Source organism: Telmatherina bonti (genome assembly GCF_933228915.1).
Source record: "Telmatherina bonti genome assembly, chromosome: 17".
In the NCBI taxonomy this organism is placed as follows: domain Eukaryota; kingdom Metazoa; phylum Chordata; class Actinopteri; order Atheriniformes; family Telmatherinidae; genus Telmatherina; species Telmatherina bonti.
In genome coordinates, this window is record NC_136615.1 from 33,513,006 (window position 1) to 33,526,136 (window position 13,131).

Genomic DNA, 13,131 nt, shown 5'->3' on the forward strand with positions numbered 1-13,131 from the left:
GAGGTCAGAGGACCACTTTCAGCTGGTATGGACGTAAAATCTGCAGTAAATCAGATGCAGTCACCTGGTTTGGAAAGTTTATTATTCAGTCTTATCTTTGTAGTACTATCACTCAGCAAACTGCAGAAAAACTTAAAGAAAACTGCAAGAATCCGTTAAGATGAGGTTTTACATCTCGCAGCTGTGGCAGTTTCCTCAAAGAAATTTAATTATGGCCTGTTTTTGGTACTAGTTATTTATTATAAAGGATGGCCGCACCATGCCGTGTTTGGGTGGGGGATGATGTCATAAAAATAGAAACTGTCGATTTTTTTTTTTTTTTTTTTACAATATGGACATGAGCAAAACGTCTACGGCAGACAGAAGTAATCAGCGGCTTTTATATAAATCAGTGTATCACAGCAGAGAACCAGTCCCACTGACTCAGCATGTTTTAGAGAGAAGACACCCATGTACAGAGAGAATAAGAAACTCCATCCAGAAATACTCTTTTTGTTATTATCTGGAAAGTACATATGCGTCTGCAATGCAAAATGATATCCCTAAAAAACAATTCAAATAAAAATGACAAATAAATATAAAAAGAAAATAAAGAGAATTAGGCTAAATAGTTTTTAAAAATGAAAAATCTCACTGAAACATCCAACTCAACATGGTGGTCTATCCAGGTGACAGTAGCTGCTAGACACTGTGAAAAATAAAACAAAACAATTATATATGATAATTAATATGATATAAAATATAATAAATAATATTATTTATTATTGTTAAATAATAAATAATATTACGACTTTGTCTTTACAATATCACAGTATTTTTTTCATGTATTTCCAAAATGTGGTAAAAGTATTAGTAATATTACAGAAAAAAATACAAATTTACTTGTCTAATGAAAATAATGTGTAAAACTTTTAACTGTCAAAATATTAAATTTCAGTTTTTTAAAAAGAAAAACAATTTTATTTCAAATGCAAAGACTTTTCAATATTTATCATCATTTCAGTCAACTGCCATTAAAAGCAAAACAAGCTGCTAAATTCAAGTTTGATATCATCATTAATACGCTGTTATTTTACAGTGTGAATATACTATTGGATAGTAGTAAGATAATAGTATTATTGCAAAGATGTATAAATACATTTTCAAGATGTTTACATTTAAGGAACAGTATGAAAAAAAGTGACTTTTAAGCAAAAATTTGTCTGATTTGGTCATTTACGTGTTTATTTAGACCTTCAGATCACAACGGTTCAATGAAATCACAAAACATTTAATCACAGGAACCTGAAAATGAAAAATACACCCTTCAGTAAATGTTTAAAAGCTGAAATAAAACAAAACATTTTCTATGAAATTAGTACGAAGTTTATAATATTTTTTACTGTGTAGCCGCTCAGTTAAGCTGATATGTTAAAGTATAACAGTGATGGTAATAAAAATAGTAATAAACAAACAAACATGGTTTCAAACATTCAGTTAGAGCCTTGATAAACCAAAAGGAACCCGACTGTGAGGTTAGAACCCTAAATAAACCAGCCGGGACACAGAAGAGCTCAACAAGTTGAGCCGGCACTTAAGACTGTCTGTCTTGGTTTAATTCCCAAAATCCTCAGCAGTACAGTAAGTGAGACTGACACACGGACACATACATGAATGAAGGAGCCCAAAGTGCTCCGTCCTGGTCGTTGCATGATGGGAAAACAGGACATGATATAGTTTTTATTAAAGGAGGCTTCTGATGACCTTCATTCCCGCATTAGCCAGCAGCAGTCTGCGTGTGAGGTCAGGGGATTAACGCCTTCCAGGTCGGACAGACAGGAGGACAGATGAAGTGTTAGAGAGGGAAGGCAGAGTTACTTTCTATGACCACACGCTGCAACTGACTGTGTCCTAAGTCCTTTAACCTGTCTGACCTTTGCAGACATTTTTGTACTTGCTGATCTGTGATAATGTTGGATGTGTTGCTGCTAGTGATGCGGATCTTGTGTTTTTTATACACTTTCAGCACATTAATGGCCCTCTGGTGACACTCATGGCCAGAAATGTCACAAAAACTTCTAAAATCACCAAACATTAATATTTTTTTCTGATTATTTTCTCAAATCACTCCAACACTTTCAGGCCTGCTCAAAAGTACCGAACATCCGATTTTCTTTTAGGATTTTACTCCATTTTAGTTATTTGGATTGTTGCATTCGTTGTGACAAAAAAGCATTAAACATTAATTATTTCCACATAATAAATATCAGGGAGATGGCGGTGATTAGTCTGTAATACTATCAGATACTCCCTCTGGGGAATCCCACTGACCTTCATTAAAACTACATTTTTTTATCTCACAACCTGATAGAAGCTATTCATTTTTTAATTCCAGCATTTCCGTAGAAAAATCGTGATTATAAACATTTAGATTCCCGTTGCAGGCAGACGCACAAAATTCTGGTATTTCTGTTAGTTTTATCTGTAAAAGTACTTCCTGGGTGATGAACTATGAAAGATGAATGGTTGCTACACAACGGCGAACAGCTGCATAAAAGCGTCCACGGTGGAGCTTTAACCTGTGTGGATCTCAGGGGGAACTGTGTTCTCAGTTATTTCTGGAAGTCTTCATGAGTCCGTGCAGGGATTTCCAGAGAGAATCATGTCTGCTTTTAATGAAGTGCAGCCGGAGGATTTCAATATTACAAACATCCAGTTTTACCTTCAGCATTGTTCCATACCATGCATACAGAGATTCCTCCTGATTTCCTGAATCTTTTGGTGATTTTAACCACTGTCAATGGTGGATCCAGCTGGTCTCAGATTACTGAAGCTCTGGCCATCTTTCCATCGGAAATACTCTGCCTCTCTGAAATGCTCCTTTTATGCTTATTTTACTGACCTGATACCAGTTAAACCAGTCATGTTACTGACCTGTTCCCAGTTAAACCAGTCATGTTACTGACCTGTTCCCAGTTAAACCAGTCATGTTACTGACCTGTTCCCAGTTAAACCAGTCATGTTACTGACCTGATACCAGTTAAACCAGTCATGTTACTGACCTGTTACCAGTTAAACCAGTCATGTTACTGACCTGTTCCCAGTTAAACCAGTCATGTTACTGACCTGCTGCCAGTTAAACCAGTCATGTTACTGACCTGTTCCCAGTTAAACCAGTCATGTTACTGACCTGTTACCAGTTAAACCAGTCATGTTACTGACATGTTGCCAGTTAAACCAGTCATGTTACTGACCTGTTCCCAGTTAAACCAGTCACCTCGTTGCTAGTTAAACCAGTCATGTTACTGACATGTTGCCAGTTAAACCAGTCATGTTACTGACCTGTTGCCAGTTAAACCAGTCATGTTACTGACATGTTCCCAGTTAAACCAGTCATGTTACTGACCTGTTGCCAGTTAAACCAGTCATGTTACTGGCCTGTTCCCAGTTAAACCAGTCATGTTACTGACCTGTTCCCAGTTAAACCAGTCATGTTACTGACCTGTTCCCAGTTAAACCAGTCATGTTACTGACCTGTTCCCAGTTAAACCAGTCATGTTACTGACCTGTTCCCAGTTAAACCAGTCATGTTACTGACCTGATACCAGTTAAACCAGTCATGTTACTGAATGTTCCCAGTTAAACCAGTCATGTTACTGACCTGTTACCAGTTAAACCAGTCATGTTACTGACCTGTTACCAGTTAAACCAGTCATGTTACTGACATGTTCCCAGTTAAACCAGTCATGTTACTGACCTGTTGCCAGTTAAACCAGTCATGTTACTGACCTGTTACCAGTTAAACCAGTCATGTTACTGAATGTTCCCAGTTAAACCAGTCATGTTACTGACATGTTGCCAGTTAAACCAGTCATGTTACTGACCTGTTCCCAGTTAAACCAGTCATGTTACTGACCTGTTCCCAGTTAAACCAGTCATGTTACTGGCTCGCTGCCAGTTTAACCTGTTTATTTATGAAAAGCTCCTGCATATACGACTTTTCAGCCATCTTTTTTTCCTGTTCAACATTTTTCAGTGTTTTTTTTATGAAACAATAAGAAGTTTCTCTTCCGACATGTCGTTTATTTATTTTTTTTGTTCATGTTCTGTTGTGGACAAAATGTGTGTTCATGAAATTTTAAAACGATGCTAAAGAACCAGTTAAGATGGAAGGATGATGGAAAAACCAGAAACAAGGTCAGATCTCACTCACAAGAAAAAAAAACCTTCTTTTGAAATGGATAGAAATGATCTAAAACAGGGGAAATACTAATTTAACTCACACTGTGACAGAACATATAAACATAAATTAGTAGCAATTTCACATGGTTGGATTTCCAAAGCAACAAGATCAATTTACTACACAAGGAGGATTCTTCGTATCATTACGATGTTTGCAAATGGACGTTTGTTAGACTGAAAGGGATTAACCACGGTAGCTCCAGCTAGAGGCCTGATGTCATATCAGGCTGGAAATGTTGTGATTTGACCCGTTGGTGCAGAAGGCAGGAATCCTGTGATGTGTTTTCTTCACATGAACCACAGCAAGATGAATTTTTCCTGCCACAGAGACTTTGGCTTAAACATTTCTGTAAAAGGATCTGAGTCTACTGCAAGTGCATCGGTTGTTTTCTTTACGCAACACGTCCTGAGATGACCTGCAAAAACAAGCTAGTTAGAGAAGGATGCATTGGAGAATGTGGTGAAAGATTAGGTGACAGAGTGGACACGCGTTAGAGATTGAAGCTAACCCTGTAATCTGGACAAGTATCCTGCCACCAGGACATTAAAGGAGCTAGGGGATTGGCCTAAGAAGCCAGCAGGGATTACAACATGGAAAGGATTTGGAGGTCAGGACAACAATTGGACCTGCTCACATGGCACAGAGATAAGAAGAGGGGGATGTTTAACTTGCTCTGTCTCGCTGCTCATCCATGATGTTTGGTCAGAAGCTCATTAGATTGGATCACGTCTCCGTGGAAACATCATGTCTGCATGGAAACGTCATGTTTCCATGGAAACGTCATGTCTGCATGGAAACATCACGTCTGCATGGAAACATCACGTCTGCATGGAAACGTCATGTTTCCATGGAAACATCATGTCTGCATAGAAACGTCACGTCAGGATGGAAACATCATGTCTGCATGGAAACGTCATGTTTCCATGGAAACGTCACATCTGGATGGAAACATCATGTCTGCATGGAGACGTCGCGTGGAAACGTCACGTCTGCATGGAAATGTCACGTCTGGATGGAAACATCATGTCTGCATGGAGACGTCGCGTCTGCATGGAAACATCACGTCTGCATGGAAACGTCATGTTTCCATGGAAACATCATGTCTGCATAGAAACGTCACGTCAGGATGGAAACATCATGTCTGCATGGAAACGTCATGTTTCCATGGAAACGTCACATCTGGATGGAAACATCATGTCTGCATGGAGACGTCGCGTGGAAACGTCACGTCTGCATGGAAATGTCACGTCTGGATGGAAACATCATGTCTGCATGGAGACGTCGCGTGGAAACATCACGTCTGCATGGAAATGTCACATCTGCATGGAAACATCATGTCTGCATGGAAACGTCATGTTTCCATGGAAACGTCACGTCTGGATGGAAACATGTCTGCATGGAGACGTCGCGTGGAAACGTCACGTCTGCATGGAAATGTCACGTCTGCATGGAAACATCATGTCTGCATGGAGACGTCGCGTGGAAACGTCACGTCTGCATGGAAATGTCACGTCTGGATGGAAACATCATGTCTGCATGGAGACGTCGCGTGGAAACGTCACGTCTGCATGGAAATGTCACATCTGCATGGAAACATCATGTCTGCATGGAAACGTCATGTTTCCATGGAAACATCATGTCTGCATGGAAACATCATGTCTGCATGGAGACGTCGCGTGGAAACATCACATCTGCATGGAAACATCATGTCTGCATGGAAACATCATGTCTGCATGGAGACGTCGCGTGGAAACATCTTGTCTGCATGGAAACATCATGTCTGCATGGAAACATCACATCTGCATGGAGACGTCGCGTGGAAACGTCACGTCTGCATGGAAATGTCACATCTGCATGGAAACATCATGTCTGCATGGAAACGTCATGTTTCCATGGAAACGTCGCGTGGAAACATCATGTCTGCATGGAAACATCATGTCTGCATGGAGACGTCGCGTGGAAACATCACATCTGCATGGAAACATCATGTCTGCATGGAAACATCATGTCTGCATGGAGACGTCGCGTGGAAACATCACATCTGCATGGAAACATCATGTCTACATGGAGACGTCGCGTGGAAACATCACGTCTGCATGGAAACATCATGTCTGATGCTGACTGGGATTAAAAAGTTGCAGATTCCTCACTTTTACATTAAAACCAAATAGTCTAGACAAAACAGCAAGAAGGTTTGGACTTTAAAGGGTTGTTACAAACAGATGAACTAAAGGCATAAAACACTTGATGTCCACACTTGATGACTGACACCTTTCTTGTTTTTCAACATTGTTCAACTAAACAGCACTAAAGTTTTCAGCAAAGCGATCACCTCAATAAGACTTGAATCTAAGATTAAGATCTTTTATACCCTATATCGACCGTTTGCGCCCCATATGCTCCGAGCCGAGTCCGACACTGGACTTCCACATATCTCCACCCAGTCTCTAAAACAGCGTCCAGCTCGTCAGCGGGCAAGACGACAGGTGATTGGAACATTTCTTGACACGCAGAACTCACATAAACACGATCAGGAGCCTCAACATGCTGTTCAGAAAACTTGCCTCCTGCACCTCGCCCCTCAGGTTCCCAGCTGGGAGAGAAGAGCATTTCCAGTGTTTCCAGCTCCTCATGTGGTAAAAAATAAAGAACTCATCCTTGACTTTAGGGAAAGTCAGGATCCACCAAGATGAAACACAACACAGAGGCTGCGTTTGATTCCCAACTAAAAATTTGGCTTCATTTCATGCAAAAACGTCTTTCTAAACTTTTATCCTTCTTTCGTCAATAACTTCTAAAGTTTCTTCTGCAGCAGGTCAGCTGCTGCCTTCCAGCTCACACTATAATTACTCACAGACCCCATTTTAAATTAAACCACCTATTTATAATGATCTGTATAATTATTGCACTTTTTATGGAACTTGCTTTTAATTGAATTTTTTCTATTTATATTATAAACTTGTACAGTTTCGTTTATGTTTCCATCTGCTTGGAAATGTTTCCTCATGATTGCTGCGCAGTTCAGCAGTTGTTTGTATGTTGTCGTGGAAACACAGTGACTGAATTGTCCGTTTGTGTTAAATAAAGTTGTCTGCTGTGAAACATGTTCGTGTGAGGAACGACGGCAGAGGAAGACTGGAGCAAAGTGTCTGGACTTTCTCCTGTAAATCTCCAGCTTACACCTGCAGGTGGCAAACACTCTGCTGGAGCCCAAACGTAATCTGGGAAGTTCAAACACAGTTAGTGTCTCCACCTAAAGCTGAAGGCTGGAGGCCTTAACCAGAATTGGAAATGACAACAACCTTCTGCTGTAAGGGGCAACAGTGGATCAGGGTGGTAAGGCAGCCTGAGCGAGCCTGTAAGACATGTTGCATGTTAGGTAGAATCACATCAGTTCATTCATTCTTTAACATCACATATTTAATCAAGCATGAACAGTTTTTACAAATTCTATTTCCTTTTATTTAAAACTAGAAATGAAGGATGATCATCCTATCAGTTCTGTGAAGACAGGACAGATAGGATGGAACCAGCCCAAGAAGCGTCTCATGTATCAAGGAGCCAGTCGGGGTTCCTCAGGGAGCCTAGAAAGGACCACTAGAGGACTACAGCAGGAATAAACCTTAAAGCACGAAGATGAAACGCATTTAAAGACTGCAGATGTGTGGTTGTGTAGGCCAGACAAGGTGTTAGGTGCTCAGAGGGGGAAGCAGGATTTGTCAGGATGAAATATAAGCTTGGAAAGAACGCTGGTGGTCGAGCAGAAAGCCCAACAGCTGAACAGTGGTGTGCAGATCACCTTTGTGTGGACTATCATGAGCTTGGTTTTCAGCTTTCAGAATGTTGTTTTTATTCCTCCAACCTTGATCCTGATGCATGTTTTCCCAGCATCTTCTTTGTTTTGCAGGAACGCTGTGTACGGCCACATCGGACAAGTGTTTGTCTGCGCCCTGCCACAACGGAGCAACCTGCGTGGACACCATGGACGACTATGCCTGTATCTGTGTCAGTGGGGGGGTGCGCTACATGGGTAAAAACTGTGATGAACTCTATGATGGCTGCGCCTTCGCTTTATGTGAGGACTGCATCAGCACTCCTGGTACGACAGAGTACCACTGCATCTGCCCGCAAGGACTCACAGGCGACAACTGTACCGAGGAGGTGGACGAGTGTCAGAGCAACCCCTGCTCTGAGCCCAGATCTCTGTGTGTAGACCAGCTGCAGGGGTACTTCTGCAGGTGTCCTGCTGGCTATGGAGGCGAGGACTGCAGGACCCACATCACTGACTGCATCGACCAGCCCTGCAGGAACAGCGGGACTTGTGTTTTACAACCGGAGGGCTTTGCATGCCTTTGTGCCGAGGGGTTTGAGGGGACGACCTGTGAAGAGGATGTGAACGAGTGTGTGTCAGAGCCCTGTCAGAATGGAGCTATCTGTATAGACGCCGTAGCAGAGTACCACTGTTTCTGTGTGCCGGGTTTCCAGGGTTACAACTGTGAAATCGATATCAATGAGTGTGCTTCCAAACCCTGCGAGAACAACGCCACCTGCATCAACGAGAAGGACCACTACGAGTGCGAGTGCCTGGTTGGCTTTGCAGGTAAGACTTGGGAGAAAGTCTTTATTTAGTACAAGTGCATCATGAAAGAGTTGTAAAAATCTAAAAAAGTTGTAAAACTGGTGAAAAATCTAAATATAGAGGCGATTTTCAAACCTGTTATTCCTAGAAGGGCTTTTGTACAACTTCAGACAAGTTGTACATGTAAATAAAAACAGACTGTAGTGTGTTGGTGGAGATCCTCAAGGTGCGTTTCCATTACACTTAGAGTTGTGCAAAAACTAAATATCGCAATAAAAATAACCGTCAGGGAAACGCCTACATTTCGAAAAGTCTCAAATATGGCTAAAAAGTTTTTACGCTCTCATGAGGTGGTTTTGCAGATGTTTCAATATAGAAACATATCACAAAAGTGTAATGGAAACTAGGGCTGCAACGATTACTCAGCAGTGATGTGCAGTGAGGTTCAAGGCTGGTGAGGCACTGACTTCTCAAGAGTCAGATTTACAATTTCAAGAACTGGAAAAAACAGCACCTTTCCACACAACCAGTCTTTTCGCTTGTACCACTCAGTTTGAAAAGAACGAGTCTTTGACTCAGTTTGAAGCAAACCTTTTAGCTCCGGCGTTGGTCTTCCATCACGTATCACCTTCTGTTTGGACTGGAAATCAAGTTTTTAGTGTTGAAATATAATTCTCCATAATGAGATGGATCAGGCAGAGTATTAAGTAGCCGCTGGTTTCAACTTGGCGCCAACTTTCAGTTCCCTCTGCTGAAGCCGCTGCAGATAGAAAGCTCCTGCCAGATCGCGTACGCCCCCTTGAGGTGAGGCAGAGTACTGCGTGCCTCACCGGCTGACTTTTCTTTGCACTTTATTGTACAATCGGCAAGGATAACTCTCTCACACATACATAAAATACATTACACAGACTGTAGAAAGTCATAGTGTATAATTAATATTTATGTAAAGTTCATATTGGCAATAGACCGAGGAACAGAAACGGACACGCATCATTCTACCCGGTTTGTGCGGGATTGCGCTTTCAGACGTGAAGCACCGCTCGCCACTGCTGCACCCAGGGTTTCTGCCATCGGTGATAACTTAAATTTGGCAATTTTTTTTGTGATAAAATGTCAGAAATATGTAGGTAGTAATACTGAAAATGTCTTTTAAATACAAATTAATGGAAAATATTAACATTTATTGTATGTACTTCTTTCCGTTTTTAAATTCATGACAGGTGAGGCATGACCGCACGTCACTGTTACTCAGGTAACTCGAGTAACTCAAAAACAAAAACTGATCAGTTTGCCTCGAGGCTCCGTTTAATTAATATCACGTGGTGATATATTTTAATTTATGCATCATGGCGGCATTCTCAGACCACTTCGCTGTTCTGAGGGACCTCGTCACTGTTTCAGTAAACACATAAAATATTTAAACATTTATAAAATATATAAAAACAGAACCTGTGGCCTACGGTGTGTCTGTACAGTGTGACTGTTTCCCCCGGACTGATGACGGACGTTTCCAACAGCAGCGGTGAGCGGTTTGCTTTCTGTCTGAAGATTCTCATTGCTTTGGTCTCTAATGGCAGAGAATGAAGAAGAGGGGAGGAAAAGACAGAAAAAGTAGCAGTGTGGGACTATTTCACACTGAAAAGGACAGAAAACGTAGTGCAGTGTGTGTGTGCTGTAAAGCAGGTGTCAATGTTTCAGCACCTGAAAGGAAAACACCCCGACCCCCCCACACACACACACCTCACCGCTCCAGGAGGAGATCCAGCTTTCTGATTTATATAAACAGCAGCAGCGGCTGTTAAAATGTACAGAGTTATAACCTGTGATGTTAGTCAGCAGTGACGAGGCATGGCGAGGTGTCGGCTGCTAACGTAATCCGTCCCAGTCAAAGCGCATGTTTTAGGCAGCGTGTGACGGCAGGCGGAGCCTCTGTTCCTGCAGCAAACTTTTATTCCGGATTAAACAGACACACTTTTAACAGGCGTGTCGTCCACCAAGACATCGGCTACTTCTTACTGTGGACATGTTTACAAGTCAGTCCTTCTTTCTACGTTGATTCTTCTTTTAATCTTTTAAAAGGCAGGATTTTGATGGTTGAGAATTTTTTTCTCCACACATTGAGCGCGTGCACAAACACGTTGGCTGTACCAAACCCTCATGCATTATAGTAACAACACATGCAACAGCTTTATTGGTTGAGTTTCTAGTATTTGTTTTACAAATTATTATAAAAAAAATATAATCGTTAGAGTACTCGATTACTAGTAAAAATAATCGACAGAGTACCCGATTCCAAAAGTACTCGATAGTTGCAGCTCTAATGAAAACACTTTTTTTCCACATTTATGTGTCCCCTGATGTGATGTGGGGGGTGGTGACCAGTTCATTTCCGGTAAAGATGGCGCAGTGCGAAACAAGCAACTAATTTAAGAGTTTTAGAAAAGAAAATGAGGGAGAAAAGCTTTGAAAAACTAGAGCAAATTCTCTGCAGCAAGTAGAAAACCTCAAAATAACGCTACATGGCTGACTTGCATCAACCGCAATCTTCCTAAGATCACACGAGAATAAGGAAATTTTACGAGACTGATGCGCTAAAGACTGTTCATTGGAAACGCCTACAAATCACAATGGTTGTTTGTCCAAACTTACAAATATCCGTTTTATTTTGTGAAAAAATGTAATGGAAAAGGAGCTACTGTAATGAAAACACCTTTTTACACATTAATGTGTCCTTGGACGTGAACTGGGGGTTCGTGACCAGTTCATTTCTGCAGTACGGAGCAAAAAACCAGCAAATTTCAGAGTTTTAGAAAAGAAAATGAGGGAGCAAAGCTTTGAAAAGCTGGAGCAAGAAGGAAACCCTAAAATAAACACCCTAAAACGTGGCTACCTTGCTTAAGCTGCAATTCTCGCAAAATCTCGTTTTGCGAGAACAGAGACTTATGGCTAAACACTGTTCAATGGAAACACCTGAAAATTGTTGTTGAAACTTAGAAATACTGCTTTTAGTTTGCAAAAACATGTAACAGAAACACAGCTTCAGTCATCCAGGTCATCCTCAGAGCGAGCATGAAGACAGCTGGACTCGTTCTTGGCTCTTGAAAATGTTTTACATCTATTTTTTATGGCTTTCTTTAGTTCTAACCTACAAGTGAGTTTTGGCCCCCATGTCCAGAATTTGGACTTTACTGTCCGAAAGAGCATCCTCCATCCGTTAAAAGCAGATGGATGTGTGACTGGGACCAGTTGGGTGGAAATTCAGATAGATGTCCCACCTGCCATTGCTTTGATTTTACACTGAACTTTACTGAATCAGATCAAACCACCTGGACAGGATTTGCAGTTACAACTACTGCTCACCAGGGGGCAGTATTTCCTGAAATGACCACTGACCAAGAAGAAAGAATAAGAAAAACCGGCTCATTGATTAGCCTGGACTGAAAACAACCGTTCGGTTTTGACCAAGTGGCAACCTCCGGTGGTTAAAAGTGAAGCCTATGCAGAAGTGCATAAAACTGCAGTTCCCCCTTCATCCACTAGGGGCTGCAAAACAGAGCAAATCCCCATAGACTCCCATGTTAAAAAGACCAACTTCACAGCAGATATAAACATGTTTACAGCCTGGTTCAAAAATCCATTTTCGGTTTAATAGGTCAGGTTTACCTTCATGACAACTGTGGGGGGAATGAATATTTTTCTAACTCGCCCGTTTTAAAGTAATTTAATTTCGAAGTTCAGCATATTTAGGGGCGTGTCTTTTTGATTGACAGGTACCTGGTCTCCCGCTTCAAGTCAGAAGAACCGCAGATTTTAGCCGGTTAACAATGTGACTTAGCTTTAGCCCGCTTACCTCCGTTAGCTGGTTATCTCCTGTTATCTCCAGGTTAGCTCGGTTAGCTACAGGCAGCTCGGAGTTCGCTCGATGTCAATCATCCACCATGACGCTCATAGCCCCCCTCTCAGCTCCACCTCTTTGCCCATATTTGTATTTTCCGGGCGACACGACACGCATGCTCCTGACAAGATGGTGATGGTAGGAACCGCCCACCGAGCTTCAATTCAGCTCTTCAGAAACCTACGGGTGACGTCACGGAGGCTCCGCCCATCTTTTATATACAGGCTATGGTATTGACTCAGGTGTTCAGACCTGATCCGGTTTACACCAGAATCTGTCCCGTATGAGCAGAAGGAGAGGCAGCCATGATACTGGTCTACGTCGCTTCCTCTTTCTGCTACACTGAATGCTCCGCTTGCTTTCACACTGGAAGAGAACCAGACTGTTTTTCATGGAGACCAGAGTTCACTTCTCTGATCCACATCAGGCAAATAA

The 13,131-nt window shown here is 41.7% G+C and overlaps 1 protein-coding gene across 1 annotated transcript in view; it reads left to right on the forward strand.

The window, feature by feature from the left end:
• The window catches only part of crb2a (crumbs cell polarity complex component 2a), a gene marked incomplete at both ends in the record, with an annotated part of 47,222 nt that overhangs the window by 1,322 nt on the left and 32,769 nt on the right, over positions 1-13,131 (forward strand). The window contains one exon of the mRNA XM_079257273.1: positions 8,130-8,822. Coding sequence (XP_079113399.1) covers positions 8,130-8,822 — 693 coding nt within the window. The remainder of the gene's footprint in view (positions 1-8,129; positions 8,823-13,131) is intronic.